At 41.0% G+C, this 20,229-nt stretch overlaps 1 protein-coding gene across 1 annotated transcript in view; it reads left to right on the forward strand.

The window, feature by feature from the left end:
- Nucleotides 1–20,229, forward strand: part of TRIP11 (thyroid hormone receptor interactor 11) — a gene marked incomplete in the record, with an annotated part of 367,784 nt that overhangs the window by 226,440 nt on the left and 121,115 nt on the right. Inside the window, 4 exon segments of the mRNA XM_053697549.1 lie at nucleotides 4,659–4,799; nucleotides 14,669–14,862; nucleotides 15,325–15,488; nucleotides 15,676–15,779. Coding sequence (XP_053553524.1) covers nucleotides 4,659–4,799; nucleotides 14,669–14,862; nucleotides 15,325–15,488; nucleotides 15,676–15,779 — 603 coding nt within the window.

Genomic DNA, 20,229 nt, shown 5'->3' on the forward strand with positions numbered 1-20,229 from the left:
TTATGATTGTTATGTTTCATTGACAGGTATCCTCCCTATAAGATTTAATTTTTCTGCGGTCAAGGTATAGCAAATATATATTTTATTAAATATTAGTTGAAACAGAAAGTAAAGATTATGAAAATGTTATATTATGACCTTGTTAAATCTGGAAAGATTGATTGTTTAGAACTGTATTTGATGTATAAAACTAATAAACCTTTTGAAAAAAAAAAAAAAAATTTACTAAAAAGTTCATTGATTCCTCAGACAAGGGTAACCTTTTTGGGTTTCCAGATAGATTCAGTGTCCATGACTCTATCTTTGACAGACAAGAGACGTCTAAAATTGATATCAGCTTGTCGAAACCTTCAGTCACAATCATTCCCTTCGGTAGCCTTATGCATGGAAATTCTAGGTCTTATGACTGCTGCATCGGACGCGATCCCCTTTGCTCGTTTTCACATGCGACCTCTTCAGCTCTGTATGCTGAACCAATGGTGCAGGGATTACACAAAGATATCTCAATTAATATCTTTAAAGCCGATTGTACGACACTCTCTGACGTGGTGGACAGATCACCATCGTTTAGTTCAGGGGGCTTCTTTTGTTCTTCCGACCTGGACTGTAATCTCAACAGATGCAAGTCTTACAGGTTGGGGAGCTGTGTGGGGGTCTCTGACGGCACAAGGGGTTTGGGAATCTCAGGAGGTGAGATTACCGATCAATATTTTGGAACTCCGTGCAATTTTCAGAGCTCTTCAGTCTTGGCCTCTTCTAAAGAGAGAATCGTTCATTTGTTTTCAGACAGACAATGTCACATCTGTGGCATACATCAATCATCAAGGAGGGACTCACAGCCCTCTGGCTATGAAAGAAGTATCTCGAATTCTGGTTTGGGCGGAATCCAGCTCCTGTCTAGTTTCTGCGGTTCATATCCCAGGTATAGACAATTGGGAAGCGGATTATCTGTCGCCAAACGTTGCATCCGGGCGAATGGTCTCTTCACCCAGAGGTATTTCTTCAGATTGTCCAAATGTGGGGACTTCCAGAAATAGATCTGATGGCCTCTCATCTAAACAAGAAACTTCCCAGGTATCTGTCCAGATCCAGGGATCCTCAAGCGGAAGCAGTGGATGCATTGTCACTTCCTTGGAAGTATCATCCTGCTTATGTCTTTCCGCCTCTAGTTCTTCTTCCAAGAGTGATCTCCAAGATTCTGAAGGAATGCTCGTTTGTTCTGCTGGTAGCTCCAGCATGGCCTCACAGGTTTTGGTATGCGGATCTTGTCCGGATGGCCTCTTGCCAACCGTGGACTCTTCCGTTAAGACCAGACCTTCTGTCACAAGGTCCTTTTTTCCATCAGGATCTCAAATCCTTAAATTTAAAGGTATGGAGATTGAACGCTTGATTCTTAGTCAGAGGTTTCTCTGACTCTGTGATTAATACTATGTTACAGGCTCGTAAATCTGTATCTAGGGAGATATATTATAGAGTCTGGAAGACTTATATTTCTTGGTGTCTTTCTCATCATTTTTCCTGGCATTCTTTTAGAATTCCGAGAATTTTACAGTTTCTTCAGGATGGTTTGGAGAAAGGTTTGTCTGCAAGTTCTTTGAAAGGACAAATCTCTGCTCTTTCTGTTCTTTTTCACAGAAAGATTGCTAATCTTCCTGATATTCATTGTTTTGTACAAGCTTTGGTTCGTATAAAACCTGTCATTAAGTCAATTTCTCCTCCTTGGAGTTTGAATTTGGTTCTGGGGGCTCTTCAAGCTCCTCCGTTTGAAACCTATGCATTCATTGGACATTAAATTACTTTCTTGGAAAGTTTTGTTCCTTTTGGTCATCTCTTCTGCCAGAAGAGTTTCTGAATTATCTGCTCTTTCTTGTGAGTCTCCTTTTCTGATTTTTCATCAGGATAAGGCGGTGTTGCGAACCTCTTTTGAATTTTTACCTAAGGTTGTGAATTCCAACAACATTAGTAGAGAAATTGTGGTTCCTTCATTATGTCCTAATCCTAAGAATTCTAAGGAGAAATCATTGCATTCTTTGGATGTAGTTAGAGCTTTGAAATATTATGTTGAAGCTACTAAGACTTTCCGAAAGACTTCTAGTCTATTTGTTATCTTTTCCGGTTCTAGGAAAGGTCAGAAGGCCTCTACCATTTCTTTGGCATCTTGGTTGAAATCTTTAATTCATCATGCTTATGTCGAGTCGGGTAAAACTCTGCCTCAAAGGATTACAGCTCATTCTACTAGGTCAGTTTCTACTTCCTGGGCGTTTAGGAATGAAGCTTCGGTTGATCAGATTTGCAAAGCAGCAACTTGGTCTTCTTTGCATACTTTTACTAAATTCTACCATTTTGATGTGTTTTCTTCTTCTGAAGCTTTTTTTGGTAGAAAAGTACTTCAGGCAGCTGTTTCAGTTTGAATCTTCTGCTTATGTTTTCAGTTTTTTTCATTATAAAATGTAATCTTTATTTTGGGTGTGGATTATTTTTCACCGGAATTGGCTGTCTTTATTTTATCCCTCCCTCTCTAGTGACTCTTGCGTGGAAAGATCCACATCTTGGGTAGTCATTATCCCATACGTCACTAGCTCATGGACTCTTGCTAATTATATGAAAGAAAACATAATTTATGTAAGAACTTACCTCATAAATTTATTTCTTTCATATTAGCAAGAGTCCATGAGGCCCACCCTTTTTGTGGTGGTTATGATTTTTTGTATAAAGCACAATTATTCCAATTCCTTATTTTTTATGCTTTCGCACTTTTTTCTTATCACCCCACTTCTTGGCTATTCGTTAAACTGATTTGTGGGTGTGGTGAGGGGTGTATTTGTAGGCATTTTGAGGTTTGGGAAACTTTGCCCCTCCTGGTAGGAATGTATATCCCATACGTCACTAGCTCATGGACTCTTGCTAATATGAAAGAAATGAATTTATCAGGTAAGTTCTTACATAAATTATGTTTTTTATCCTGAATGCTGCTCCAGCGATTCCCCCGGCCCTCGGAAGCTGCTGCAGGCGTCAGAAATAACGAATCGGGTTTCCTGCAATCACAGCTTCCCCCTGGGGGAATCTTGGCCTAATGCAACGCTGTAATTGGAGGAAGCCAGATTCGAAGAAAGCTTGCGACGGGTGGAGGAAGTGCTGGAGCCGCTGCCAGGATTAAAAGGTAAGTTTTTGAAGAAAACAGTGAAATGTTAATTCTGATGAATTAAAGTGCCCTTGTTTTTAATAGGTTTATTAAAAGCCGGGCACTAATTCATCAAAATGGACCTTCACTTTAAGACTTTTTACTCGTAGAGAATTATCCTATGCCATTCTATCATCTAAATTTAATTCTAAGTTTGATTACAGAAATAAAGTACACACACATTTTAGTCACTTTGCCAACAATTGCAGCTATCTTGTTGTATATAACTTCAGAAATGTTCTGACCGAACATAACAATAGAGTCAGAAGGTATTTGGTATCATTGCACTGGGTCTTGGGCAAAAAAAGTTTGAAGAACCCTGCTCTAACTGATTAGCATGAAATGTTTTTGACTACAATGGCCCTTTAACAAAAACAAGTTAAAATAGTTTTCTCTAATAAAAATGACATATAAGTGTTTTTTTCTCACAGTCTCCATATTAGTGGGCATTTGACTTCTGACTACTGGAGTAGGTAGAAATAATTCCAGGAATTATCCTTGATCAGAGTGCTAACTGATATAAATAGAAACCTAAGCATTACTAGCTCATTCTGTGCAGTGTTAGAGATCTGGGAATGTCTACACCTGTTTCCAGATTATCCATTTGTCCATTCCTCTAAAATATAGTTCTTTTAAAATTGGAGACTTTTGTCTTGGTCAGGGCCCAAGAAAAATGTACATTTTATTTGAATTGAATGCTGTAAAAAAAAAACTCTACAAGACTGGAAAAAAGCCAATTACAATTTAGTGGAAATAGTGAAATATGCTATACTTTTAAAAGGGTGTTCTAGTCGTTGCTGTAGTGCACAAAATTTGTTTTTTCACGTTTACATTTTGCACAGTTTAGTTTGATTTTTTTTGTGAGCTCAAGGCTTCAACTTTATTTCTCAAACCATTATTGGAGGCATACACGCAAGCTTGGTTGTTGCGCAAGGGATAACAAAAGCGCTACTGCTGCTCATTCTTCTGTCAGAAGTGCAACTCAGTCCCACAACTACCAACTTACCCATATAGTCTGTACCACCATGAACCTATGGTTAAAAAAAGGGGCATAAAAGGGTGAAATTTGAGCTAATAAAAGGTAATTGTTTTTAAAAAAAAACTATGCATGTTTTATCTTTCTGCAAAATTGCATGCTCTTTTGCAGAAAGATATTGCTTATATCACGCCATGCTTGCATTAAACACACAGTTCAAGTCCCATCTGCAGCTGCTCAGTTGAACACAGCTGGTGATTGGTGGAGTTGTGCTGATTGCCTCTCTGGTTATTTCCTTCTTGGGACCAGCAGTTCTCGGTGCTCTCAAGTGGGATTTTGTGAGTTAATGAACATGTAGAGTTGGTGAATCAGTAGTGCAAAAACTGCATGCACTAAAGAATTAAAGTGTGCAGTCTTACACTAGAACGTCCCTTTAAGGCAGTTGCTCACATTGTTTGATATAAATATATTTTTGTTTCATTTGTCATATACTTCACACAGGGGAAGACTGGGGAATTGAATCAACTGTTAAATGAAGTCAAATCCATGCAAGAAAAGGCCATTTTGTTCCAGCACGAGAGAGACCAAGTTATGTTGGCCCTTAAGCAGAAGCAAATGGAAACAGGTGCACTGCAGAATGAGGTAGGAAAATTGTTGTCAGAACTAAACATAGAAACATAGATATTGACGGCAGATAAGAGCCATAGGCCCAGCAAGTCTGCCCGATATTACCTAATAGTATAAACTTATCTAGTTTGTAGGATAGCCTTATGCTTGTCCCATGCATTTTTAAAGTCCCCCACAGTGTTTGTCGCTACTACCTCTTGAGGAAGTTTATTCCATAAATCAATCACTCTTTCTGTAAAGAAGTGCTTCCTCAAATTACTCCTGAATCTACTACCCTTTAGCTTGAGATCATGACCCATTGTTCTTGAATTTTCCATTTTATGTAAAATACCCACAGCCTCAGTTTTACTAAGCTCTTTAACGTACTTGAAAGGAAGCCATTAACAATGTTTGTATTATGTTTTTGAAATGTACTTTGAATTAATTGTAAAGCTGCTTTGTTGCCATTTGAGCAGTTTTTAAGCTTTTAGTTCTTTACATGATATTGAAAGTGAAACACGCTAACTATACGGTTAAATGCAAAGCATTGGATTATTTTCTCAAGATATGACGAGTCCACAGATTTCATCCTTACTTATGGGATATCGCTTCCTGGTCAGCAGGAGGAGGCAAAGAGCTCCACAGCAGAGCTGTATATATAGCTCCTCCCTTTCCCCCCCAACCCAGTCATTCTCTTTGCCTGTGTCAGTGATAGGAAGAGGTAAAGTGAGGTGTTTAGTTTAGATTCTTCAATCAAGAGTTTTTTATTTTTAAATGGTGCCAATGTGTACTGTTTTACTATAGAGCAGCCTCTGCAGTTATAGCCTCATGGCTATGGGAACTGGTGGGGTTTTAGTTTTGCTGCGCCTCCCATTATTGTGCTGCTCTGATGTGCTGGTCTTAGAGAAATTTAACTAAGACACCTCTATCTTCACAGGACCTCAGGAGAAAGAGTGGACCTCTTGACACTGAGTTTTCATGCTGTTCCTCAGCATGGAGGTAGGTGCAGTTTTGTTTTAATTCTGGGGCTCTGCAGCATATCCCAGATTTAACTGTACTTTATTTTTGCTATCAGGGGCTACGTGTAATAAGGGCTTCCCTGCTACAATATGTTACTCCTCATCTAGGTACAAGAGTATGAGATCTAACATACGTTTATTCCCCCAACGTTCTGAGAGAGACTAAGAAGTGTTGGGGTATGATGGTGCTAGACACTGTATAATATGTTGGCAGTTCTGGTTGCGGTGACAATATGGGCTTATAAGGCTGACGCTGGGGTACACTACTGGAGGTCATGTTTTTTAACTTTATTAAGGCTCCGGTAAATGGCGGTTCTCAGTTTGTTTTTTGAGGAGTTATGTTTACACCCACAATGGGTGGGGCTTGATGTTCGCACGCTTCCGCGCAGTTACTTCTCCATAGTTTCATCTGGCTGCGTTCCTCACGGCCCCTAAGTTCGCTTGTTGTGAGAGTTATACAAGTGACCTTAGGAGCGCCGTACGAAGGGTGATCGGGTCAAGCACGGGGAGGCAGGTAAGAGCTGCAGTGAGGTGTCTGTTATTTTTTTTTTTTTTTTGGCCAGTTAGTCTAACGACACAGGGAGTGTGGATAAGTTAATTAAGAACTTCTCTCTGTTTTTTGCCTATAAAGAGGGTTAGCGCAGAGGGAGTATTTAAAGACACAGTACTATAGTCTTTATTAGTATTACTGCTTCTGTGACCAAGTTTGCTTGTGTTTTTCTGTTATCACAGTTTGTTAACATGGATGACATTGAGCAAAGTACATGTCCCATGTGTTTAGATGCCATTGTGGAACCCCCTGTTACACTTTGTCCCCCATGTATTGAGAGGGCGTTAGTGTAAAGAACAAATTTTCTTTAATAAAGATATATCTAATGAATGTCCTCAGACTGATGAAATTCAGGGTATGCCACATCTTTCTCCCCAAGCGTCACGGCCTTTAATGCCCGCACAGGTAACGCCATGTTCTTCAATGGCGTCTGCTTCATTTACTCTGCAGGATATGGCTGCAGTTATGTCATCCACTCTTACAGAAGTTTTATCTAAGTTGCCAGTGTTACAAGGCAAACGCAGCAGGACAGAGGCCCACGTGGTCCCTGCAACTTCTGATGCTTTAATAGCTATCTCCAATATACCTTCCCAGGGCTCTGAATTGGAGGGTAGGGAGGCCCTGTCTGAGGGGGAACAGTCTAACTCAGGAAGTGCATTACCCCAGACAGACTCGGACGTCATGTCCTGTCAGATTTAAACTTGAACACCTCCGCCCTTTGCTACGAGAGGTTTTGGTGACTCTGGACGACTGTGACTCTATTGTGGTCCCTCCAGAGAAATTGAGTAAGATGGACAAATACTTAGAGGGCCCTTCTTATTCCGATGTGTTTCCGGTTCCTAAGAGAATTTCTGAAATTATTACAAGGGAATGGGAGAGACTGGGTATCCCGTTCTCCCCTTCCCCTATGTTTAGGAAAATGTACCCTATAGCTGACACCGTTCGGGACTCTTGGCAGACGGTGCTTAAGGTGGAGGGAGCTATTGCTACCCTGGCTAAGCATACGACTATCCCTATTGAGGACAAAGACCCTATGGATAAAAAGTTGGAGGGTCTTCTAAAAAAGCTTTATATTCATCAAGGGTTTCTTTTACAGCCGACGGCCTGCATTGTAACAGTCCCTTAAGACTGAGACTCCTTTAGAAGAAATAATGGATAGAATTAAGGCCCTTAAGCTGGCTAATTCTTTTATTACAGATGCCGCCTTTCAGATCGCCAAATTGGCGGCTAAGAATTCAGGATTTTCCATTTTAGCGCGCAAAGCCTTATGGTTAAAATCTTAGTCTGCGGATGCTCTAAATCAAAGTTCTTGGCTATTCCTTTCAAGGGTAAGACCCTGTTTGGGCCTGACTTGAAGGAGATAATTTCTGACATTATGGGAGGTAAGGGTCACCTCCTTCCTCAGGATAAAACAGCTAAACAAAGGGGACGACAGAATAATTTTCATTCCTTTCGAAACTTCAAGGGAATCCCCTCTTCTTCTTCTGTTAAACAGGAAGGGAATTTTTCTCAAGCCAAACCCACCTGGAAACCTAACCAGGGTTGGAACAAGGGTAAACAACCCAAGAAGCCTGCCGCTGCTACCAAGACAGCATGAAGGGGCGGCCCCCGATCCGGGACCCGATCTATTAGGGGGCAGACTTTCTCTCTTTGTCCAGGCTTGGATACGAGACGTTCAGGATCCCTGGACACTAGAAATCGTGTCTCAAGGGTATCAGTTGGAGTTCAAAAATTCCTTCCCAAGGGGAAGGTTTCTTCTTTCACGATGGTCTGTAGACCAGATAAAAATAGAGGCGTTCTTACGTTGTGTAGAAGACCTCTTCACCATGGGAGTCATTTGTCCCGTTCCAATACAGGAACAGGGGCAGGGGTTTTACTCAAATCTTTTTGTGGTTCCCAAAAAAGAGGGAACGTTCCGACCCATTTTAGATCTCAAGAGTCTAAACAAGTTTCTCAGAGTTCCATCCTTCAAGATAGAGACTATTCGGACAATTCTGACATTGATCCAGGAGGGTCAATATATGGCTACCGTGGACTTAAAGGATGTATATCTGCACATTCCTATCCACAAAGATCATCAAACATTTTCAGTTTGTGCCTCTTCCTTTCGGGCTGACCACGGCACCCAGGATCTTCACGAAGGTTCTAGGGTCTCTTCTGGCGGTTCTCAGACCGCGGGGCATTGCAGTGGTGCCTTATCTGGACGATATTCTGATCCAGGCGTCGTCTTATCAACTGACAGTCTCATACCGACATGGTTCTGTCCTTTCTAAGGACTCACAGGTGGAAGGTGAATCTAGAAAAAAAGTTCACTAATTCCACAGACAAGGGTTCCTTTCTTGGGAACTCTAATAGATTCTATATTCATGAAAATCTTCTTGATGGAGGTCAGAAAGTTAAAGATTCTGAATACATGCCGAACCCTTAAGTCCAATCCTCGGCCATCAGTGGCTCAGTGCATGGAGGTAATTGGATTGATGGTGGCGGCAATGGACATCATTCCGTTTGCTCGTTTTCATCTCAGACCTCTACAACTGAGCATGCTCAGACAGTGGAATGGAGATTATGCAAACTTGTCTCCTCAGATAGATTTGGATCAGGAGACAAGAGACTCTCTTCTTTGGTGGTTGTCACAGGATCATCTGTCCCAAGGGACGTGCTTCCGCAGACCCTCATGGGTGATGGTGAAAACGGACACCAGTCTACTAGGATGGGGTGCAGTCTGGAATTCTCTGAAGGCTCAGGGTGTGTGGACTCGGTCGGAGTCTCTACTTCCAATCAATATTCTGGCGTTGAGGGCAGTATTCAATGCTCTTCAGGCTTGGCCTCAGTTGACTTCGGCAAAGTTAATCCGATTTCAGTCGGACAACATCACGACTGTGGCTTACATCAATCATCAGGGAGGAACAAGGAGTTCCTTGGCCATGACAGAAGTATCTAAAATAATTCGCTGTGCGGAGGCTCACTCTCGTTATCTGTCAGCAATCTACATCCCAGGAGTAGAAAACTGGGAAGCGGATTTTTTGAGCAGACAGACGTTTCATCCGGGGGAGTGGGAACTCCATCCTGAGGTCTTTGCCATCCTGATTCTCAGATGAGGCAGACCGGAGCTGGATCTTATGGCATCTCGTCAGAATGCCAAGCTCCCGAGATACGGATCCAGGTCCAGGGATCCTCAGGCCGAACTGATAGATGCCTTGGCAGCGCCTTGGTCGTTCAACCTAGCTTATGTGTTCCCTCCATTTGCTCTCCTGCCCCGGGTGATTGCTCGAGTCAAACAGGAGAGGGCTTCGGTGATCCTCATCGCTCCTGCGTGGCCTCGCAGGACTTGGTATGCCGATCTGATGGACATCTCTGCCACCGTGGAAGCTTCCACTGAGGCAGGACCTTCTCATTCAAGTACCCTTCCATCATCCGATTCTAATTTCTCTGCAGCTGACTGCTTGGAGATTGAACGCTTGATTTTATCTAAGCGGGGGTTCTCTGATGCGGTCATTGATACTTTGATTCAGGCACGCAAGCCTGTTACTAGAAAGATTTACCATAACATATGGCGTAAATATCTTTATTGGTGCGAATCCACGGGCTACTCATGGAGTAGGGTTAGGATTCCCAGGATTTTATCTTTTCTCCAAGAAGGATTGGAGAAAGGGTTGTCAGCTAGTTCCTTAAAAGGACAGATTTCTGCTTTGTCTATTTTGCTACACAAGCGTCTGGCAGATGTTCCAGATGTTCAATCTTTTTGTCAGGCCCTGACTAGGATCAGATCTGTGTTTAGACCAATTGCTCCTCCTTGGAGTTTGAATTTAGTTCTTAATGTTCTTCAAGGGGTTCCGTTTGAACCTATGCATTCCATAGATATTAAGTTATTATCTTGGAAAGCTTTATTTTTGGTTGCTATTTCTTAGCTTTCGGCATTACAATGGGATTTTCCTTATCTTATTTTCCATTCGGATAAGGTGGTGGTACGTACCAAACCTGGTTTTCTTCCTAAGGTTGTTTCTAACAAGAATATTAATCATGAAATTGTTGTTCCTTCCTTGTGTCCTAACCCTTCTTCTAAGAAGGAGCGTCTGTTACATAATTTGGACGTAGTCCGTGCTTTGTAGTTCTACTTGCAGGCGACTAAGGATTTTCGTCAAACATCTTCATTATTTGTTGTTTTTTCTGGGAAACGTAGGGGTCAGAAAGCTATGGCTACACCTCTTTCTTTTTGGCTAAAGAGTATCATCCGTGTTGCATATGAGACTGCTGTGTACAGCAGCCTCCAGAATGAATTACGGCCCATTCTACTAGAGCAGTGGCTTCCTCATGGGCATTTAAAAATGATGCTTCTGTTGAACAGATTTGCAAGGCTGCAACTTGGTCGTCTCTTCACACTTTTTCCAAATTTTCCAAATTTGATACTTTTGCCTCATCTGAGGCTGTTTTTGGGAGAAAGGTTCTTTAAGCAGTGGTGCCTTCCGTTTAGGTTCCTGTCTTGTCCCTCCCTTTCATCCGTGTCCTATAGCTTTGTTATTGTATCCCATAAGTAAGGATGAAATCCGTGGACTCGTCATATCTTGTAAAAGAAAAGGAAATTTATGCTTACCTGATAAATTTATTTCTTTTACGATATGACGAGTCCACGGCCCACCCTGTCGTTTTTTTCTAAAGACAGGTTTTTATTTTTATTAAACTTCAGTCACCTCTGCTCCTTGGCTTTTCCTTTCTCTTCCTAACTTCGGTCGAATGACTGGGTTGGGGGGGGAGGGAGGAGCTATTTATGCAGCTCTGCTGTGGAGCTCTTTGCATCCTCCTGCTGACCAGGAGGCGATATCCCATAAGTAAGGATGAAATCCGTGGACTCGTCATATCGTAAAAGAAATACATTTATCAGGTAAGCATAAATTTCCTTTTCTTTTTGTTTTTATGTCCCTTTAAGTTGGTATCTTATTACTTTGCTTTCATTTAATTCAGTTTGAACTTAAAATTCACTAAACTTGGAAACTTTGAATGAAATAAAATGAACAGCAAAGGAAGATAATTAGTATATAAATGTTTATAATAGTGTGCAAAGGCTCAAGATATCCTACACCTCACAGAAAACAATTCCTTTTGATTGTTTGGTAGATATGGTAATGTAAATATGTAGAGTGAGGGCGCTATACAATTAATATTGGTGTTTAAAACATAAAATGCACTTATAAGCAGCCAGAATATGATAAAAATTACTTATTTGGGAAATAGGGACCCTTAGATATGCCTTACAGACAATTAAAAGAATACAATGTTAAAAAACAGATCAAAAGTAACAAGTTAGAATGAATCTGCAAATGGATAAAAAGTTAACCCGGGTTAAAAATCCAATATCTGAAACTTGAAATAAAATATTGTGATAAACACAAATAGTGGCATATATTGTGTTAATCACAATATTTTCTTTCAAGTTTCAGATATTGGATTTTTAACCCGGGTTAACTTTTTATCCAGCTTTGATTTTATACAGACTTCCTCGCTCTCTCTCCTTTTCTCACTCTCTCTATAACTGTCGACAACTCGATCATTACCCCTACCCTGCATGCCCGATGTCTTGGAGTCACAAGATCTTTCTTTCACTCCTCACATTCAGGCCTTGGCTAAATTCTGCCACTTCCACCTTAAAGACATCTCTAAAATTAGACATTTCCTTACACAAGACACAACTAAGATTTTAATCCACTCTCTCATCCTTTCCCACCTCGATTACTGAAACTCTGTCCTCTCTGGTCTCCCCAGCTGATGCCTAGCTCCTTTACAATCCATAATGAATGCCTCTGCCAGGCTCATCTTCCTTACACGTCGCTCTTCATCTGCTGCACCTCTCTGCAATCCCTTCACTGGCTTCCTCTTGCCTCCAGGATTAAACACAAAATTCTGACTCTGACATACAAAGCCCTCAACTGCACTGCTCCCGTCTGTCTCAGACGTTGTCTCCAGATACTCTCCCTCTCGTCCCCTTCGCTATGCTCACAACCTCCTCCTCTCCTCCTCTCTTGTTACCTCCTCACATTCCCATTTACAGGACTTCTCCAGACTGGCTCCCATCTTGTGGAACTCTCTGCCTCGCTCCACAAGACTCTCTTCTAGTTTTAACAGCTTCAAGCACTCCCTAAAGACTCTACTGTTCAGGGATGCATACAACCTACACTAACCTTTCCTAATACCAGTTCCTCTCCTCCATTGATATCCGCCATGAACCCCCTTAGAATGTAAGCCTAAGAGCCCAACTGCTTGCAGATCACCTTCACAAGAGCTGACTACAACAGTGCGACTCTAGGCATGGCTCTCTACCCATTTGATCCCTTGTATACCGCCTGTTTATAGAGCTACTGAATCTGTTGGCACTCTACAAATAACCCATAATAATAATAATGTGTAAGAATCATGTAGAGATGTATTGACCAGCCCTAGAATTTATTTGTTTACAGAATGAAAAATATAAACTTTTATGATTAAGACAACTACAATTTGTTTGTTATCCAATTTACCTTTCTCTTCCTCTTGACTTGAGCATCTTTAAAGGGAAGTATAACACCTTCTAAAAATGGTTTAAAACTAACTTATGTTTACTAATAATAACAAAGTAATCATGAATCCCTATTCTTGCCGCTCAGTTTACCCCAAACAGTTCAATAAAAGTGTCTTTAATTAGACTGCTGATCTGCCGCTTGGTGATGCTATGTATGCCACCATATTGCCACACGGGCACAGCAGTCACGTGATTGTGCATGGCAGATAATGCTATTAAGTTTAGAGAAGGATTACAAGAATGGTCTCTCACACTGGTGCTGAGTGCTGTAATTAGCTGTATGAACATTTTTCATATGTGCTTCTTATTTATATAAATAAATATTCTGTTGTGCATGCATTTTATTAATTTCAAAGAACTCAAAACTTTTTCTAAGCTAGAAGAAATACGTCTGACTGCACTATTGAGGAACTGTTGTTTTAGTTAATAGCAACAGCTGATGCTACAGGCAGGGAAAGGAATGAGCTGAAGATACACTGAGGGGGGAGGAAGGAGGGGGGAGTGGCTTGCTCCAAGGGAAGAAGAGAGCTGAATAACGCTGCAATTACATTTACTAGAAGATTTATGCACAAGTGCAAGAAGATTTATGCACTTGTGCATAAATCATCTAGTAAATGTAATTGCAGCGTTATTCAGCTCTCTTCTTCCCACGGACCAAGCCACTCCCCCCTCCTTCCTCCCCCCTCCGTGTATCTTCAGCTCATTCCTTTCCCCTCCGTGTAGCATCAGCTGTTGCTATTAACTAAAACAGTTCCTCTCAATAGTGCAGTCAGACGTATTTCTTCTAGCTTAGAAAAAGTTTTGAGTTCTTTGAAATTAATAAAATGCATGCACAACAGAATATTTATAATATAAATAAGAGGCACATATGAAAAATGTTCATACAGCTAATTATAGCACTCAGCACCACTGTGAGAGACCATTCTTGTAATCCTCATGTGCATCACGTGACTACTGCGCCTTTGAGAAACGTGTGTTACAACATGGCAACACACATAGCAGCACTGAGCTCCGTATCACCATTCTGTTTAACAACACTTTTCTTGAATACAATGGGGTTAAGCTGCACAGACTGCCTAAAAATCCCTTATTACTAAATTTGTAGTAGATTTATGGACTGACAGCAGAAGTTAGTTTGCAGAATCTTCATCAGGTGTTTAGTGTCCCTTTAAAATATCACTAACATTCCAGATCTGATTTTAAAAAGGGAAAAGTTTACCATTACTATAGATGGAGTTTCATTCATTAGTTTTAATTAACTTATGCTATAACTTTTTAAAAGATATAAAATTCTAATACCCCAAAGTCCACCGCCCACTTCAAAAGTAACTTTTTCTGTGAGCTAAAGGTTTGAATTGTTCTCCAATCAGCGCTCTAGCTACCTCAAAAGTGCCATATGGGAAGTGTGCTGATTGGACAACTATTCAAACCTTTAGCTCACAGAAAAATTGACTTATAGTGCATCTTCGTTACAACTGATGAATTAAACTACATCTAAAATATAATATTCTGGATCTGATTTTAAAAGAGTTTACTATCACTTGAAGATAGGCTCAGGGTTGTGCGTATAACTTGGGTTCTACATTTATAGCATTGTTCCCACGGAACCTACATTAATGGAAAGAAATACCAAGAGAAAGTAAATCTAGTATTGTTTTTTTTTCTCAATTAAAATGATGTGCGCACCACATGAATCATGAAAGTTTAATGTACTTGTAACAGTTTGGTTCAAACGCATTTATTGTGTTTTTTCTTTTTTGTTTTTTTGTTATTAAAAAAAAAAAAGGTTCAGCATTTACGGGATAAGCAAAATCGCTTAAACCAAGAACTCGAAAGACTACGCAGTCATCTGATAGAGATGGAAGATTCGTACACACGTGAAGCGCTGGCAGCTGAAGACAGAGAAAATGATCTGAGGAAGAATGTGACCGTGTTGGAAGAAAAACTACAGTCCTCATCCACTGCTGTTGAAAATGCCAGGTAATAAAACTGTAGGAAGATTAAAGTGACGGTAAAGTCAAAATTAAACTTGCATGATTTTAATAACATGAAATTTCAACTTTCCAATTTGCTTATATTATCCAATTTGCTTTGTTCTCTTGGTATCCATTGTTTAAGCGCATACCTGGGTAGGATCAGAAGCAGCAATGGCACTACTGAGAGGTAGCTGCATATATATATGCTTCGTCACTGGCTCACTAGATGTGTTCAGCTGGCTCCCAGTAGTGCATTGATGCTTCTGACCCTTCCCAAGTATGCTTTTAAACAATGGATACCAAAGAACAAAGCAAATTGGATAATATAAGTAAATTGAAAAGCTGTTTAAAATTGTATGATCTATCTGAGCAAGGAAAGAGAAATGTTGGCTTTCATGTCATTTTAAAAACTATTTGTATTAAATATACTTGTTTCACTAGCTAATACATTCTGTTTTTTCTTTAGTCATCAAGCTACTATGCAGGTAGAATCCTTGCAAGAGCAGCTTAACTTTGTTTCAAGGCAGAGAGATGAAGCTCTACTGCAGTTTAATCGTTCTCAAGAGCAAGTCAAACAGTATGCAATGTCGCTAACCAACCTGCAGATGGTGCTAGAGCAATTTCAACAAGGTAAGAAGGTCTAAATACTTGCAACTTCACTTCTGGCTTCAGAAGTCAAGTGAGACAATGTAGTTTTCCTCAGCTGGTGTGAATTAAATACTGCTTATTATGTATTTTTTTTATGTATTCATTTATAAATCTCCCTACATTATTATTGGAATAAGAATGGTACATTGTTGGTATTGTCTGTTTGCAGAGGAGAAAGCCATGTATTCTGCCGAGCTGGAAAAACACAAAAAGCAGAATGCAGAGTGGAAGCAAAAAGCTGACAGCCTAGAAATCAAGGTCATATCTCTGCAGGTAAATGATTAAAGCATTTAGTCTTTGTAATGTATTATCTTTTTACACACACTGTTAAGGGACCGTTAAACATAGTAGATTTGCATAACCATCAAATGTATTATAAAAAGACAATACAAAAGCACTTAGGTTGAATTTCAATGAGTAGTAGATTTTTTTTCCATACAGAGTACACAATCCATTACTCCTGGGAATTACCCTTCCTTACCACTAGGAGGAGTCAGTCTTGTATTTACCTCCACTGGAGCTGGTTGAAGAATGAAGATGTGCATTTGATTCTACAGAGAGAGGGGTTTCAGTCTGTGTTGAGGCCTGTTTTCCCCTCAGAGTACAGTGTTTGTCAGAGGGATGTATATGGGGTATGGTTGGCGGCTCTTATTTCTTCTGTTAAGTGTGATCAGTCCACGGGTCATCATTACTTGTGGGATATTAACTGCTCCCCTACAGGAAGTGCAAGAGGATTCACCCAGCAGAGTTGCTATATAGCTCCTCCCCTCTACGTCACCTTCAGTCATTCTCTTGCACCCAACGACTAGATAGGATGTGTGAGAGGACTATGGAGATATATTTAGTTTTTATATCTTCAATCAAAAGTTTGTTATTTTATAATAGCACCGGAGTGTGTTATTCCTTCTCTGGTAGAATTTGAAGAAGAATCTACCTGAGTTTTTCTATGATTTTAGCCGGAGTAGTTAAGATCATATTGCTGTTTCTCGGCCATCTGAGGAGTGAGGTAAACTTCAGATCAGGGGACAGCAGGCAGATTAATCTGCAAAGAGGTATGTAGCAGTTTATTATTTTCTGACATGGAATTGATGAGAAAATCCTGCCATACCGTTATAATGTAAACTCAGCCTTGAATGCAGTAGATGTAGCTGATATCAGGCTGTCATGTATGTATATTTTACACTTCAGTTTTCTGGGAAATGGTACTTCTCTGGCTTTTAAACTGTATACATAGACTTAACCTATTTTGCAGGGACTTGCAATAGGTTTTAAATGACAATTAATTATTGAGGTAAAATGTTTTTTTGCTGGCATGTAAAAACGTTTTTTTCTCTGAGGTACTGGGTGAAAAAATGTTTTGGGCACTTTTTTTCCACTTGGCAATAGTTTTGATTTAAATTAGAGCAGTTCACTGATCCCTCTCACTGTTATGTGTGTGGGGGAGGGGCCATTTTGGTGCTTTCACTATGCATCAGAAAAACTCAGTCAGAGGTTCATTTTCTTCCTGCATGATCCGGTTCATCTCTACAGAGTTCAGGGATCTCAAGAGTCTTTTTTGAGGGAAGTAATCATACAGCAGAGCTGTGCTGATTGTATTGACTGTGATATAAAAAACGTTTATTTGTGTATTTTTTTTCTGCTGCCTGGGTTAGTTATCATTTGCTGCTATAACTTAATTATTTTATCTGTTATAATATTTTTCTGTGCTTCTTAAAGGCACAGTTCGTTTTCATATTATTTGTAAATTACTTTGAAAAGTATTTCCAAGTTGCTGTTTATTTGCTAGTGTGTTAAACATGTCTGATTCAGAGGAAGATATCTGTGCTATATGTGTTAATGCCAAAGTGGAGCCCAATAGAAATTTATGTACTAAATGTATTGATGCTACTTTAAAAAATAGTCAATCTGTACAAATTGAACATATTTCACCAAACAACGAGGGGAGAGTTATGCCGACTATCTCGCCTCACGTGTCAGTACCTGCATCTCCCGCTCAGGAGGTGCGTGATATTGTAGCGCCGAGTGCATCTGGGCGGCCATTACAAATCACATTACAAGATATGGCTACTGTTATGACTGAAGTTTTGGCTAAACTACCAGAACTAAGAGGTAAACGTGATCACTCTGGGATGAGAACAGAGTGCGCTGATAATGGAAGGGCCATGTCTGATACTGCGTCACAGTTTGCAGAACATGAAGACGGAGAGCTTCATTCTGTGGGTGACGGTTCTGATCCAAATAAACTGGACTCAGACATTTCAAATTTTAAATTTAAGCTTGAGAACCTCCGTGTATTACTAGGGGAGGTATTAGCGGCTCTGAATGATTGTAACACAGTTGCAATCCCAGAAAAAATGTGTAGGTTGGATAAATATTTTGCGGTACCGACGAGTACTGACGTTTTTTCCTATACCTAAGAGACTTACTGACATTGTTACTAAGGAGTGGGATAGACCCGGTGTGCCTTTCTCACCCCCTCCTATATTCAGAAAAATGTTTCCAATAGACGCCGCCACACGGGACTTATGGCAAATGGTCCCTAAGGTGGAGGGAGCAGTTTCTACTTTAGCTAAGCGTACCACTATCCCAGTGGAGGATAGCTGTGCTTTTTCAGATCCAATGGATAAAAAATTAGAGGGTTACCTTAAGAAAATGTTTGTTCAACAAGGGTTTATATTGCAACCTCTTGCATGTATTGCGCCTGTCACGGCTGCAGCAGCATTTTGGTTTGAGTCTCTGGAAGAGACACTTCAATCATCCACACTAGATGACATCACACACAAACTTAAATTCCTTAAGTTAGCTAATTCATTTATTTCAGATGCCGTAGTACATTTAACTAAACTTGCGGCTAAAAATTCAGGATTCGCCATTCAGGCACGCAGAGCTCTGTGGCTAAAATCCTGGTCAGCTGATGTTACATCTAAATTGCTTAATATTCCTTTCAAAGGGCAGACCTTATTCGGGCCCGGCTTGAAAGAGATTATTGATGACATTACAGGAGGTAAAGGTCATGCCCTGCCTCAGGACAAGGCCAAAGCCAAGGCTAGACAGTCCAATTTTCGTTCCTTTCGTAATTTCAAAGCAGGAGCAGCATCAACTTCCTCTGCACCAAAACAGGAAGGAGCTGTTGCTCGCTACAGACAAGGCTGGAAACCTAACCAGTCCTGGAACAGGGGCAAACAGGCCAGAAAACCTGCTGCTGCCCCTAAGACAGCATGAATTGAGGGCCCCCGATCCGGGACCGGATCTAGTGGGGGGCAGACTTTCCCTCTTCGCCCAGGCTTGGGCAAGAGATGTTCAGGATCCCTGGGCGTTAGAGATCATATCTCAGGGATACCTTCTGGACTTCAAATCCTCTCCCCCAAGAGGGAGATTTCATCTGTCAAGGTTGTCAACAAACCTAACAAAGAAGGAAGCGTTTCTACGCTGCGTACAAGATCTTTTATTAATGGGAGTGATCCATCCAGTTCCGCGGTTGGAACAAGGACAAGGGTTTTACTCAAATCTGTTTGTAGTTCCCAAAAAAGAGGGAACCTTCAGGCCAATCTTGGATTTAAAGATCCTAAACAAATTCCTAAGAGTTCCATCGTTCAAGATGGAAACTATTCGAACAATTTTGCCCATGATCCAAGAGGGTCAGTACTTGACCACAGTGGATTTAAAGGATGCTTACCTTCACATACCGATTCACAGAAGTCATTACCGGTATCTAAGGTTTGCATTTTTAGACAGGCATTACCAGTTTGTAGCTCTTCCATTCGGACTGGCTACGGCTCCAAGAAACTTCACAAAGGTTCTGGGCACTCTTCTGGCGGTACTAAGACCGCGAGGAATTTCAGTAGCTCCGTACTTAGACGACATACTGATACAAGCTTCAAGCTTTCAAACTGCCAAATCTCATACAGAGATAGTACTGGCATTTCTAAGGTCGCATGGATGGAAAGTGAACGAAGAGAAAAGTTCTCTCTTTCCACTCACAAGAGTTCCCTTCCTGGGGACTCTGATAGATTCTGTAGAAATGAAGATTTACCTGACAGAGGACAGGTTAACAAAACTTCAAAGTGCATGCCGTGTCCTTCATTCCATTCAAGAGACCAGAAATTCTCTTCTATGGTGGCTTTATCGGCCACATCTGTCCAGGGGAATGCCATTCAGCAGGCCAGACTGGTCAATTGTAACATCAGACGCCAGCCTACTAGGTTGGGGCGCTGTCTGGAATTCTCTGAAGGCTCAGGGACTATGGAATCAGGAGGAGAGTCTTCTTCCAATAAACATTCTGGAATTGAGAGCAGTCCTCAATGCTCTTCTGGCTTGGCCCCAGTTAGCAACTCGGGGGTTCATCAGGTTCCAGTCGGACAACATCACGACTGTAGCTTATATCAACCATCAGGGAGGGACAAGAAGCTCCCTAGCAATGATGGAAGTATCGAAGATAATTCGCTGGGCAGAGTCTCACTCTTGCCACCTGTCTGCAATCCACATCCCGGGAGTGGAGAACTGGGAGGCGGATTTCTTAAGTCGTCAGACTTTTCATCCGGGGGAGTGGGAACTTCATCCAGAGGTCTTTGCCCAAATACTTCGACGTTGGGGCAAACCAGAGATAGATCTCATGGCGTCTCGACAGAACGCCAAGCTTCCGCGCTACGGGTCCAGATCCAGGGATCCGGGAGCGGTCCTGATAGATGCCTTGACAGCACCATGGACCTTCAGGATGGCTCAT

The sequence above is a fragment of the Bombina bombina genome, chromosome 1 (assembly GCF_027579735.1).
Source record: "Bombina bombina isolate aBomBom1 chromosome 1, aBomBom1.pri, whole genome shotgun sequence".
Classification (NCBI taxonomy): Eukaryota; Metazoa; Chordata; class Amphibia; order Anura; family Bombinatoridae; genus Bombina; species Bombina bombina.